This window comes from Cydia fagiglandana, chromosome 13, assembly GCF_963556715.1.
Source record: "Cydia fagiglandana chromosome 13, ilCydFagi1.1, whole genome shotgun sequence".
Lineage (NCBI taxonomy): Eukaryota > Metazoa > Arthropoda > Insecta > Lepidoptera > Tortricidae > Cydia > Cydia fagiglandana.
In genome coordinates, this window is record NC_085944.1 from 16,923,669 (window position 1) to 16,938,704 (window position 15,036).

Sequence of the window (15,036 nt, forward strand, 5' to 3'; positions counted from 1 at the left end):
GCCACTCAGTGTCAGGAATTTTCATGGCCTAAATTATATGTAACGATAGTAAAAAAATGGACTTTTTCTATGTACCTGTGTAAGTATTTGTAGGTCGGTATATGATACATATCGTTGTCTGAGTAGCCACAACACAAGCCTTCTTGAGCTTACCGTGGGGCTTAGTTAATTTGTGTACATCATAAATTAATAAATAATATGATGAAATACTAACAAGTAGAACAAATACACTTTTTCGTTCAGCCATACAGGGTATAATTTTAATTTTCTCATTTTCTTTGTTTCAGATTTCAATCTTCGAATCTACAGTTCCTATCACCACGTTTATTCCGATAGGTAAGTAAATAAAATAGAGTCAAACCAACCTAAGTTGGCAGCGATTTTGATAGCCCAGACGGTGCAAGTGTTAATTAAACGTCGTAATTTCATAGACCTGACGTTTAAAAATAACACTTGCAGGCTATCAAAATCACTGCCAACTTAACTTAGTCTAACTCTAGATTTTTTTTGATAATCCGGCTAGATATTTTACAATCAAAGGAAAATCACGACGCACCAAAAACATTTTCATGTAAAATGTTGCCAAGACGAAAAAATAAGGCTCGCACTGCGTATTAAAGTTACCAGATCTCTTGTAGAGCCAAGCTTCTAACTGTACAAGCACTAACTTCACAAACTCTACACCTTAGTCAAAATATGTGGCTTGGCCGTTTCACAGACAGACAGACAGACAGACGGACAGCGGAGTCTTAGTAATAGGCTCCCGTTTTTACCCTTTGGGTACGGAACCCTAAAAACTGTAGGTATATTTCTTCTAGCCTAATATTAACTAAATATAGTAATCAATCCGTCAGTGGAAGCATTTGACGGTTCAAGGTCAATACAAATAACAATCCAGTCATGAGGTCAGCAGATGGAATCATCACTGATTCGTATCAGTGGAGTCTTAGCTTTTTTAGTACGTGATTACGTATCAGTTTGTTAACACGTTCACTGCGTAACAGGTCATTTTAACCCTGTACTGGACTTTCGCTTGGTGCGGCGACCGAAATACGTAACATCCCCTTGGTGCGAAGGCGATAATGTTGTGATATTTTAATTGTTTTATATAGTCAAGTATACATTTATGTTTGTCATTTAACATTCTACCTGACAGGATATAAATTAATTAACAGGTCACGTAAGACCTGTGCGCACCAGATTAAAACTTTTGCTATTCAGTGCGGAACAGGGCCTATATGACCTGTTGTGTACGGCCTTGTATAGCACTGCAGGTAAGGGCAATGCGCATTAGTGTTGTTACCCTGTTATCAATACACATGTTTGTTGATTATAATTTTAGTGGCAAAATGACTGCATATTATTCAGCCTTAAAAAGCGGATTAAAATGGTAGAGAAATTTATAATGAGCATTTTATTTGCGACTTGTATATTAAACGCCTGGATGGTATATGCAGCCTCTTAGTTAAAAAGGGAATTTGCTTCACTAAGTTGTTGGTGCAGTTTTTGACAAAAGTTTACATCAAACACGAAAACAATTTAATATGCAGACATTCATACACATTCAGTAAGAATTGCCTTAAAAATATACCTACAGTTAAAAATATGAATAAATTGAATCAATATATTTGTTTGTTTATCTTTCCCATTACTACTAAATCATCGACACTTTTACCCCTGCCCGCCCTGGCTGTGCGTTACAAGTCAATTTAGACCTGTTAATTAATTAGTCTATAAAAGCTCATCCAACCGTCATCAACTTCAGCGAGGCGAAAACAATATAAGGTAGATTAGTCATTAAACTAAACATTGTCATGATTAAAATTAATAAGTATATTTTTAGTAAATATATTTTAGGTTAAAATATAAACCCCTTCATACAGGCTGTAATTGACTTGTACCGCACAGCGAAAAAGTTCAATACAGGATTCTCGTGGGTTGTAACGCACTGGGAGCGAGTTCACAAAATGCAGCTTCGCATTGAACGTGTTAAGGAAGTGCTTGTCAATTAAAGATTTGAACACTGAACAAGTGAACACACATTGAGCAGTATTATGTTTTTACAATTTGTTGAATATGTTGTGATTTTGTTATATACAAGATCAATCATCAACACACAAGGTCGTGTGTTCGAATCTCGCTCTAGGCGGTGTTTCTACAATTATTTAATTTTTATTATCCTGTATCGTGTCACACTGCTGGGCAAAGGCTCTCCCCTTGATATCCACAACTCCCGTTGTGCTTTTCCGGCCAGTTACTGATGATTAATGAAGAATTGAAGACGTCTAAGTAGTCTCGCCACGTCCGCGCTTCTTTTGCGGCATCCACTTGGTGGCTATACAAGCAAGCTATCGGATGCATGCGGCTATTTAATTAATAGAAAAAATCCTTAGCAGTCGGCTCTTCTTACTTCAAAACTAACAAAGAAAAGTTGAATGAATCGAACAAAACGCTCCATAAATTAAACAGCGTCACTGCCATCCTCCCTAATGAGATGGGCGGCGATAAAAATAAAGGAACTCAAAAAGCACAAAGTCTGCGGCGGGACTGGCTCGTTAACATAGATCACTTTACCTTACATAATACGAGTAGATTGAGTATGGACTCGCGGTCACCAATCATAAGATCAGTTATGAATAATAATAAATAAAGCCTAGCTATTTCACATAAAAAAGATATGTAATTATATTCTAATGTGTTGTTATTTTAGTTGTTAGTTTTTTTTTGTATAGAGTTAGTGTGGTTAGTTTATAAGGTCGATTGAAATATGGATGGACCCCTTATTGGGTAAGATAAGTTACTATAGTAACTAGTACAAAGTTTGCCTAGACGGACTTTATACATATATTTATTTACCTAAACAATTTATTTACATAAATGCAACTCATTGCGTTTCACAGGGTAGTATTTAATTTTATAAGTAAAATAGCAGCTATTTGCGCGCGGTTCTAGTAAACGCTAAATAATAGTTCATATCCGTTACATTGCCTAATACATTATACACGGTGTAACATGAGGAAACCGAATAATTTTAACCACACATTTCTGAGGTCAAAAGAAGGAAAAATTTTAATATGAGTTTAGGCCAAATTCGCCAAAAAAATTTTTTTTTGTTTTGTTTTTTAAATTTTTAGGGTTCCGTACCCAAAGGGTAAAACGGGACCCTATTACTAAGACTTCGCTGTCCGTCCGTCCGTCCGTCCGTCCGTCCGTCTGTCACCAGGCTGTGTCTCACGAACCGTGATAGTTAGACAGTTGAAATTTTTACAGATGATGTATTTCTGTTGCCGCTATAACAAAAAATACTAAAAACAAAACAGAATAAAATAAAGATTTAAATGGAGCTCCCATACAACAAACGTGATTTTTGACCAAAGTTAAGCAACGTCGGGAGTGGTCAGTACTTGGATGGGTGACCGTTTTTTTTTGTTTTTTTTTTGCATTATGGTACGGAACCCTTCGTGCGCGAGTCCGACTCGCACTTGCCCGGTTTTTTTTTACTGTATTTGTACATAAAAAATAAATGTTATTGGTAAACTTGTCACTTAAAATTAATTTTTACATTTTTTTTCGTAAAACCTAATTTTTGTAAAGTGTTACTTGTCACTTTTTGACATCAATCAATAAGGATATTTAGACTACGTCCCATAGCAGCAACATGACCATCAGGCCTTTTACACTATGTAACAATAAAATCTTGTTTTTTCTTAATTAATATTATCTCTGAAATAAGGCGAATTTCAAAAAAGTTTATAGGACATTTTTGTCTTTAAATATGATCAGGAATACGCTGTTAAAATTATTCGGTTTCCTCGTGTTACACCGTGTATAATAAACTTAATTATTTGACCAATTTAATTGGTTTCTCGCACCGTCTATATGAGCCATCTATGGGTGGTAATCTACGCTCGTAAAAGTCGGTCATTTGCCGTACAAATTGTAATGTGTTCGGCTGAAAAATAGCTCGGGCACTAGAGCCGATAATGTAGGCCGCCATTCGTCAGTGGTGGACCCTTAACTGGTGGGAGTGGAGGTATCTGTATTGTTATTACCAAGCCCCCTACTCTGTCTGTTCTCTTTCACGGCGCAGCAACTAGTATCATTTCTCTCTCGTTGCTCTTTTAAAAATGCCGTTTGTCAAAAAAGGACAACCATACTGTTGACAAGATGGACTTTAAATCCAAGTGGCCCCTTTTTAGGCGACCCAGGTTGTGCATGTGTGCGTAAAAACGTATATGTGTGCTCTTTTAGGGATGTGAAAAGTCGATTTTAATCATGTTATATATCGATAAACGCTACACAGCGGAACGAAATAGCGATTAATTGAAGCTTCAATATCTTCGTTAAACATAAGCATAATTGAAATGCTAATGGATAATGAATATATTGATGTAATAAAATATTTCAATTATTGCGGACCACCTATTTTAGTAGGCATTTATGTATTTTAATTAAATATCTGAACTTTCCCTTGGTTCTCTCCTGGGGCGTGACTATAAAATTGTGATCTGATAACCACAATAAATAATAAAAGCGTTTTTGTTCATTTGAGGTATAGTTAAACCTTTGAAGTAAAATAAAAATTGCAAGAAATGTCGATAGTTTATCGATATGACTTTATCGACATCGCTACAGCAAAGTGGGTCGCTTTGTTAATCGTACACTAAACAAAAAGTGGTCCCACTGACAGCTCGCTTGGAAGGCATCTTTATATATTCTTATATCTATGGTTATTACCAGTTACCATACTATAAGGCCTACTGTCCACGGAAGCGTAGCTGCATAGACGCGTATTCGTCATTGTACGCTTGGTGTACGCTTGCTTGCAGCCTACATACAAAACCGCACAACTCTGTCCACGGAGCGGCAACGTCGCGTCAGAGAATACGCGTCTATGCAGCTACGCTTCCGTGGACAGTAGGCCTAAGATTCGTAGGTAGAAAGGTCTACAGGTCGCAGAAAGCAAATAGGGACTGGAACCTCAGGTGGCGTGAGCTTTCTCCGCCAAAAATGTGGGAGGTCGTGCCGCTCACGCATCGGCCTCCCGAAAATTCGTACTTTACTGGTTTGCCTAAATCAAACATTCGGTGAGTGATCGGAAGAGCATTGTCTAATGGCTCCTCTACACGATGGGCCAACGCCGGCCACTCCAAGGGACGCAGCCATGCGGTTGAATGAGATAGCAATATCACTTGCTCCCTCTAACGCATAAATGCGTCTCTTGGATTGGCCGGCGTTGGCCCATCGTGTAGAGGAGCCATAATGTTCATCGATTATTGGAGTCCGAACGTTGTGTGGTAATTGTGATCGAATGATCGCTATATCTTTACGAGGAATTAAAGTACAATGAAGCACGGAATTGATGAGTTAACTACTCTGTGTATTGTGTAATGATCGGAGTACCTAATTTGTTAGCATTTATGATAATTTTTAAAATATAATTTAAATAAATGTCATTTTTTGATATTGATAAAATATTGCTCGCAGCACGTGTTAAAAGAAAAGGCTGTATAAACCCTGTATCAAAACTATTCATTTTTCGACAACAATGTTGATATGAACGTTTGCTAAGCTATATTAACAATCGACCTCCCAGTACTATTACCTTCCTGGCAGCAATTCGAGGAAAAATCGCCGGCAATATGTCAGCGCGCGAATGTCAAGGGTTCATTATTGCCGCGCTCTGTTTTTCCCTGGCTTTTTAAAAAGGGGGATATTAATTGTGTGCTAACATATATAAATGAAGAGCGTTTTAAAGGTTAACATGTTTTTTTTTAATATACGAAGAAACAGATGGGTGAAATTTAAATAGGTTTTGCTTGGATGACTTTGACGTAAATAAACTGAAATAAATGTCATATACTAAGAAAAAGTGACCAAGGCCTCCAGTGCCCCAGGCTGGAATCGAACCAGCGTCCTCTGCTATCGCGGCAGGTGCCAAGTGGCAGGTTGTAGGTGGTTTCTACTTGATAAAAAACAAATTAAAATATTTCCTGGAAAATAATTTAATTTGTTCAAATACTTCATAGTTTTGACGTAAATGTCAAAAATTAGTATGTTTATGATATTATTTAATTTTTTGGAGTTTCGTAATAAAGAAACTAATATTAAAGTACGTATTTAATATATATAACGATTGAAACCCTCTCATATAAGTAATGTCATTTGTTTAGTATTTACAATACAAGTTTCATAGAGTCTATTGTGGGGTTAAGTCGATTTATGCTAGATTTTACTATTACTTACTCGTATTATAGGGCTATAAATGTTTCGTTTCTTAAGAAATTATTATACCTACTTTGTTGACTAATTAACATACCCCGGCCGGCGAGAGCAAAAATGCGTTGACAGCTTAATAGTGCGAGTACACACACTTTGGTCGATGTCGATAAAAACAACACGATGTACTGGACCACCGTTATGATATGCAGAAGTATTAATTATTGTTGTAAACAAAATTAAAACCAAGTGTTTGTATTTATTCAGTATTTTATGTAATTTTCGTAATATACAATTAGCATTTTTTCTAATTTTTCTGATTTTAAACTCCTTCGCCTTGCCGATAAAATCCATTTCATCCAACTAAAGGACCGTTCTAAATCTACTGTAGTAATCGGAGCAAAACGAAATAATTCATAGTGATTATGAATTTGTTCTGTATTAGGTAGTTCCACTTCGCTGCCAGATATCAATTTATTTAAATTGTTTAAAGTTAAAATGCCAACGTTCTTCTTCAACACATTCTGATACTTATTGTGAATAACTTTACCTTGAGGATGTAACCGTAATTTTGACAAGTGCACTTTCAACTTGTGAACTATATTTAAACTGGCTTCGAGACTTAAATTTTGATTTTGTAATTGTTTTATTGTATTAGGTATTATTGAAATAGAATTATTTATCCATTTAAGGTCATTCAAAATATGTCGATAGAATAGTCGATATTTAATTAAGCACCAGGAGCAGACGCATTTTTGCTCTCGCCGGCCGGGGTATGCTAATTAAGGTACACTTGTTTTAATCCAAGTTACATTGTAACCTTGTTAGTGGCAGGGCTGTGCTATAAAATAAGTAAGTAGGTACTCAGTTGAATTGTAAATGAATAACTTTCTTTTTTTTTTCAGATTGTGAGGAGACGTCAAGATTATGGAAGTCAACAAATTCCCATGGACGCGTTACGTATGAATGAAGATAAACCGACTGGTTTCTGAAAGAAAAAGAGTTTTCAGACGAAACTGAAACAATAGTCATGTGAAGGAAACATTAAAACTTGATGCAAACTGTCATATCTACTAAGCATATCTTGGAACGCTAAAAGCTTACATATCTGATTCCTTTTATGCTAGTCACCATTTGTGATTAATCTAGATAGTAAAGAATTGCTCAAATTTTATAATTTAAGTTCTATAAGACTCGAAGTATTGAAATGTATAAAATTTAGAGAAGTTGTAGATGAGTGAGAGAATAAAGATGAAGTTCTTCAGTATGCTGTTCTTAAGAAGACGCACATGGATACTAAAGGCAGTGCTGGTGTTAACGGCGTTATGGTTCATGGTAGCACTGCTGACTACCAATGGTAGTAGGAATTCCTTAGTTGCACCGCCGATAGAATATGAGGACGCGGAGGCGAAACCGTACAAGATGGCGAAACCTACGTCCGTGAAGAAGAAAAGCGATAATTATGGAAATAATCTGTCGGATGGTGAGTTACATTAAGTTTTAGTTATTTCTGAAAAAGCTTAGTTCATTCATCATCATCATCATTAGTTAATTATAAGTTCATTAGTCAGTTATTTTCTTTATATTAGTCTTCGCATACAGTTATCAAAAGTGCGGGTAAAATACTTTGATATATATGTAAGGTCATGTGGGGTATAAGAAAAACCATTTATTTGCTCAGGGCGAGAGCAGCAGTATGAGGATTCCTTACATGTGTTTCTCTTGCCCCAATGTTTCTCTGACCCCATATATGCATTATACAGGGTGTCCCAGAATTCGACGTCAAGCCGTAAACGGATGATAGGCCAAGTCATAACAGTTATCATAAAAATACAAAAAAAAATCCAACTCATGTTCTTTAAAAAATATGGTCACTTTAAAAATTCACAAAAAAATCCACACCCTGTAATTATTCAAGATTACACAATAATAAAAAAATAAGAATAAATTATGGAATTTGTAGTAACAAGACTTAAAGAACCATTACAGGGTGTGGATTTTTTAGTGAATTTTTAAAGAGACCATAATTTTTAAAAAACATGATTTGGATTTATTTTTTATTTTTATGATAACTCTTATGACTTGGTCTATCATCCGTTTACGACTTGACGTCGAATTCTGGGACAACCTGTATATGAGGTCAGAGATAGGGGTTCCATTAAGCCTTTAGTAATATTACTCTTCATTGCATGACCTGTGGTGTTGGTAGATGTATGATAACTGTTTTTTATTACATGTACATTAATGGTTTTTGGTTATTTAGTGTATTTTCATTATTTTGTACATTATGTTATTATGTTATGAATTTTGTTATAAATGTGTTTGTGATTAAATCGATTACCACTGTCTACTTGATAAGATGAGTCTGCATTTAATGCGGAATCGCAAAGACTCATAAAGAAGCATTTAAAATATAGTAAAAACTATTCATTTTTAGGGTTCCGTACCCAAAGGGTAAAACGGGACCCTATTACTAAGACTTCGCTGTCCGTCCGTCCGTCCGTCTGTCTGTCACCAGGCTGTATCTCACGAACCGCGATAGCTAGACAGTTGAAATTTTCACAGATGATGTATTTCTGTTGCCGCTATAACAACAAATACTAAAAACAGAATAAAATAAAGATTTAAATGGGGCTCCCATACAACAAACGTGATTTTTTACCAAAGTTAAGCAACGTCGGGAGTGGTCAGTACTTGGATGGGTGACCGTTTTTTTTTGCTTTTTTTTTGCATTATGGTACGGAACCCTTCGTGCGCGAGTCCGACTCGCACTTGCCCGGTTTTTAACCGTTGCTGCTCTTAAATGAGAATGGCCATTAAAGCACCTTTTAGAATCACATAAAGACATTAAAACACTTAATTTGCATAATTCCCTCATACAATCGCATCGTTTGTAAGTCATGCACAGGAAATGGTTATGATAATCTGAAGCTAGAATTTCCTTTCCTTGAGACTTTCGTCCGCGACGTTTGAGTAGTCTTTTCAAAAGGGCTTATGTTTGTATGGTTTTTATAGCGAAATAAGCCCTTTTGTAAATAACACTCCTCGATTGTTCTAAGATCCACACAATTGAAATGCTAATCGAGATAGGGTCTATGAATTGCATGAATACCAATCGTACTTGTGCTGACTTTGGAGTGGGGAACTTGCATTCAAAATATTTACCTCATTTTTGTATCGCCTTTAAATTGGCTGTTTCTTTTTCACACAGTCGCGCGATCTGGAGGCCAATTCGAACGTACCCGTACGTATTTGGTTATCTTTCGCTCGTATTTGTCCGTACATGTATTGGCGCGATCGAGCGAGACGCACAGGCGAATGTAAACAATGTGACGTCTTTTCTGTGGGTCAACAGATTTCAAGATGTTGTTTATCCCGTACTAACTTTCGTTCAGCGTGGCCTACATATTAATCCTACAGATTTAGTATGGCTAAACGCTGAAATAATATTTGCTGTTTATATGTTTACTTTTTAGTTTGCTAAAAGAAAACTTACATTAACAATTTTAATTGGACGTTAGTTTTCCCGAGTGAAGCCAGAAATGACAAACTTACTGTTGATGTTTAAGTGTAAACTGCGAAAGTGCGAATTCAAAATGTTATTCAGTATTAATAAGTTTAGCTTTTAAAAAGTTACCGTGGTTGACTTTAACTCTTAATTCTAATCTTGCTTTATTCATATAACAGAGCTTGTATTCTCACAAACATAAACATTTCTCAGCATTAAAAGTAATGCAAGTTCCCTATTGAACTATTTGACTTTGTACATGTTAGTTGTGTCTAATGTTGCTGCATGTTTGTTAACTGTGTTGCTTTTACTTTTATGTTTTGCATGATTGGTTATCACAGCAAAGAAACGGATCAATTGGATGGCTCGGATTGCTTCTAAAAATGAAGAAGGTAACGTTGATGGTGCTTTATTATTAATACGCAATTTTAATAATAGGTCCAGTACAGGGGGCCGATTTTTGTATTTCGACCACTCGATTTCGTGTATTTCGTTAAATAATATCTGCACTACTAGGCGTTTAAATTCTACTAATAGAATTGCATTCGAGTGGTCAATACCAGTAGATTCCAAATTTCAATCGTTAGTATTTCAAAATCGTATCGTTGGTTTTTCGCCGTTTTCCACCGATTTTCGAGAGACGAAATCGAGTGGTCGAAATTCAAAAATCGGCCCCCAGTACACACTTTAGTCCAGTGGTTCTTAACCTAGGGGTAATTACCCCCATGGGGGTAAAACTGGTATTTTACGGGGGTAATAAGCTAACCTAATATAACAATACAACAAACGTACAAGTTTTAATTTTTATTACCATTGGGAGGAGGGGTAAAATCAGGTTCCCTAGTTAGTCATAGGGGTGACCGCGGACTGAAAAGGTTAAGAACCACTGCTTTAGTCACTACTGATACATCAGTTCACTTATTATCCTATGTTCTGTCAAGAGATTTGATTAATTTACCTATTACAGACGTATATACCTAGTGCATAATCCTTTTCCGTTGTATTTTCACGGAAACGTACGTACGTGTAATGCTATTTCAGTCAGTCTCAATACAAAAAGTGCTGAGGTTGACTTCAGTAGCAAATCCGAAGAAAATTATTATGCACTCTGTGACAGAGACAATAATATGAGATCCCAGTAACTTTAACTTCAAACTTCAACATTTATTCAGCAAATAAGCCATAAGGGCACGTCAATATTCAATTTACATACAAGCAAAGATAATAATCATACATCAACAATTATAAATAAAATACAACTAACTGCAACTACCAATTCAAACTAACACTGATATTCAACCTAACATTTGATAGTCTCATTGACTGTACATATGTATTAAATGCCACGGTCATGTCCCCAACGCTTATTTGACTAGATTGCACTTATTGGATATAGTATTTTATTTTTACGACACAGCTTTAAAAATAAATAATGTTTATCTATCTCCGTCTCAAAATAATATACCTTATCTGCTAAGGCTATTCATAAATTACATCATTTCAAATTGGGGGGGAGGGGTCTGGACATCTGATGATGGTAGCATTGCGTAGGAGGAAACGGGGTCATTCGAAGCATAATTTTTGGATGATTTGGGGGGGGGGGTCAAAAATCGACGACGTAATTTATGGACAGCCCCTAACCCCCCCGTATACATAAAACTTTACGGGCCTGATTTAGTGAAATTATGTTTTATCCCTTTCGTACAAATACATAACGCAAAATGACAGATAACGACAAGCGATTATTAGCTATTCGAGGTAGCGCGTTTATGAATAGGGGGGTAAGACATTAAATACATATCTGTAAAAACCCTCCTCTTGTCCATTGAAAGAGGAATGTAGCTTGAACAGCGGGCCATGATGATTGTGATGATGATGATGCTAATGACTAACGTTTCGTAGGTCTAGGTGTACTAGCGGCGCCTGGATCAGACAACGCACCAGGAGAATTAGGAAAGCCTGTGGTTCTTCCGAAGAACGTCAGTGAAGAAACAAAGGCTGCTGTAGCTGAGGGGTGGAAGAAGAATGCGTTCAACCAGTACGTCAGCGATCTCATATCGATTAGGAGGAAACTGCCGGATCCTAGGGACGAATGGTGAGATTCAATCAGTAAACACTATCTGCTAGAATTTTCTAATTTATCTATTACAGCTTAGGTAGCATAGTTTAGTTGAAAGATTAAATTTATTAACGGCAGTAACGGCGATAACGGCATAAGGCATTATGTCTATATAATGTTGAGCTATTGAGGCTATTTAATGAATTAGAGTCATATTATGCAACGACATATTTTGATTATCATCCAAGCTGGAAGGATTATTGTTAATTGCATCTTCGAGGTCTTCGTAGGTCGAGCTTATAGCACACCCATTCAAATTAACTTTCATTGTAAAAAAAAAAACATTTCAAGCCATGACAAGGTCAAGACACCAAAAAATACTTGGTGTGCAACATCAACGTCTCTTATTCACGATTATTTTAATGAATGTTGATATTTTTTTTACCAGGTGCAAAGCACCAGGGCGTTTCCTCAAAGATCTCCCGCAGACGTCCGTCGTGATCTGTTTCCACAACGAAGCCTGGTCCGTACTGTTACGGACCGTCCACTCCGTGCTCGACCGATCGCCGGAGCATTTGATCAAGGAGATCGTGCTTGTGGATGACTTCTCTGATATGCGTATGTATTGGATACGAACAATCTTATATGTTCAAACAAAAACGCCTCCTTTTCATCTAAAGGAAAACCCTATTTAGGGCACCAATGTATGTTAATGCACGTACACTTGAAGTTTTTTTATACTATATAAAAAAATTAATATAAGTACTTAAATAAATCTTTAAAATAGAAAATAAAACTAAAAACTGGAATATTCTTAGTGAGCCTTAGTGACTCAAATGCAGTCAATTTGAGTAGCAATATTTGAGAAGCAAATAAAACTTTTGCATTAAACTTGAAACAACAAATAAAATATGCAATAGAAGATTCTACGAAAGATTCTGCATTTAACTGAGGCGGTTGGTAAGAAGCTAGGTCAGCTACCAACTGATTAATAGGCTTGTTTGCTTTATTTTAAATACATAAACTCGTTATAGTCCCAAAATTTTAAAATCACAGCGCAACTTTACCAACAGCCTATAATAAATATGTATGTATATCTACACAAATGTAAAGAGTTCTTAGACATTGACAATTTTCCATTCATTTCCAGCTCACTTGATGCAGCAATTAGACGACTACATGTCGTCCCTGCCGAAAGTGCGGATAGTCCGAGCTCCGCGCCGGGAAGGTTTAATCAGGGCCCGCCTGCTCGGGGCGCGATACGTGACTGCGCCGGTCCTCACCTATCTAGACAGCCATTGCGAGTGTACTGAAGGTAAACTTATTGTTGCCAGTAGGCAAAATGTCTGGGCTTTTGGATCGATTTTGTTATTCCTCACACCTTGCTAGAACTTTAAAGAGATCTGCAGACAAGCTTGAGCAATTTTTTCTTCCTGTTTCTGAAGAGCTACGTATAATGCGCTAAATACATCTTAATCTTAAAATAAACCCGACATGAATGAAGTTAAATGCACGCTTTATTACTGGAAAACACGTATCACACCTGACACGTATACACGTATATATGCTGTAGTCGGAGACAGTAAAATTTCAGACCAATAATTAACACGTAGCCTGGCCTACCTCCTAATCTTATCCTTAAGTTTTTGAAGATAATGAGTATTATGACAGTAGCTCAACACTAATATTTATTCAGCAACTAACTTGATTTATTTTCAACTTGGTTTAACTATTCTATACATTACATAATATTTTTTAGGATGGCTTGAACCTCTACTGGACAGGATAGCGCGAAACAAAACTACAGTCGTATGTCCCGTCATCGACGTAATCGACGATAACACTCTTGAATACCACTACAGAGACTCCACGTCCGTCAACGTTGGAGGATTTGACTGGAACCTTCAATTCAATTGGCACCCAGTGCCAGCCAGAGAGCGTGCCAGGCATGTCAATACTGCTGAAGCAGTATGGTCCCCAACTATGGCTGGTGGGCTATTCGCAATTGACAAAGAATTCTTCGAAAGATTGGGAACGTATGACAGTGGCTTCGACATTTGGGGAGGCGAAAATTTGGAGTTGTCCTTCAAAACGTGGATGTGCGGTGGGACGCTAGAAATCGTACCCTGCTCGCATGTTGGACACATATTCAGGAAACGATCTCCGTATAAGTGGAGGACTGGTGTTAACGTGTTGAAGAAGAATTCAGTTCGGCTTGCTGAGGTATGCAAACCTTTAAATAGGTAGTTATATAAGCTCTGTTCCGAAACTCCGAAAACTGTTTGAAATCGCGATTTTTATTTATCGCACCCAGAATAATATCGCAGAATAGACAAACGCCTGAGAGCAAATGGGATAAATGTTAGTGTTTTACTAGTACATATAATATAATAATTTAAACTAGCTGGATGATTCTGTTCACTTAAGGTATGCTTTTGTTTAGGTATGGTTGGATGACTACGCAAAATACTACTACCAAAGAGTTGGCAACGATAAAGGCGACTTCGGCGACGTCAGTGGCCGAAAAGAGCTGAGGAGAAAACTACAATGCAAATCCTTCGAGTGGTATCTTAAAAACATTTATCCTGAACTCTTCATCCCTGGCGAGTCAGTGGCCCATGGCGAGGTGAGTTTATCATTATTTTTCTCGTTTTCTTTAGAAAATTCTAATAATATGAATAGTTTTATGATCCTCAATTTCGAGTGCTAATTTATGTTGACATTGAACGTGCCTTCAAAATTACCTATGCAGATCCGAAACGTGGGCTTCCAAAAGACGTGTTTGGATTCACCAACGCGCAAGTCCGATCACCATAAACCCGTCGGACTGTACCCGTGTCACCGGCAAGGCGGCAACCAGGTTAACTGTCGTTTACACCACCTAAAGCGGCAGTACCACTTTCTAGGAGTTTCTGTTTCTTTTTGTGTCCTTTTGAGTTCTTTTTGCACCGTTTAAGCACGTTTAGCACGCCGTATAGCACACGTTGCATGGATTAATGTTTTCTGGTTTTTTCATCACGAGTTAGATGCGAAATGAAGCATTTAGCCGCAGATACTGCCTCGATGGGGAAGATGTTGATGAGAACTCATCGAAAGAAGAACATCCTGTTATGATTCATAAGTGCCACTACCAGGGTGGCAATCAGGTAGCCTGAAATGAAATACGTGATTTGGGTGTGTCGTTATTAGAAGGGCTAGAGTGGCAACCTTCTTTTAAGTTCAACTTATTCAATTATGTGGAATAAGTGTT

At 37.0% G+C, this 15,036-nt stretch overlaps 1 protein-coding gene across 2 annotated transcripts in view; it reads left to right on the forward strand.

The window, feature by feature from the left end:
• LOC134670394 (putative polypeptide N-acetylgalactosaminyltransferase 9) overlaps positions 1–15,036 on the forward strand; it is a 280,035-nt gene that overhangs the window by 257,462 nt on the left and 7,537 nt on the right. The window contains exons 4-11 of one of the 2 annotated variants that reach the window (XM_063528230.1): positions 288–336; positions 7,125–7,702; positions 10,069–10,119; positions 11,630–11,822; positions 12,235–12,404; positions 12,937–13,101; positions 13,546–14,009; positions 14,230–14,412. In XM_063528230.1, coding sequence (XP_063384300.1) covers positions 7,453–7,702; positions 10,069–10,119; positions 11,630–11,822; positions 12,235–12,404; positions 12,937–13,101; positions 13,546–14,009; positions 14,230–14,412 — 1,476 coding nt within the window. In that variant the 5' untranslated portion in view covers positions 288–336; positions 7,125–7,452. Of the gene's footprint in view, positions 1–287; positions 337–7,124; positions 7,703–10,068; positions 10,120–11,629; positions 11,823–12,234; positions 12,405–12,936; positions 13,102–13,545; positions 14,010–14,229; positions 14,413–14,538; positions 14,647–15,036 lie in introns of both variants that reach the window. The other variant, XM_063528231.1, reaches the window with a different exon arrangement.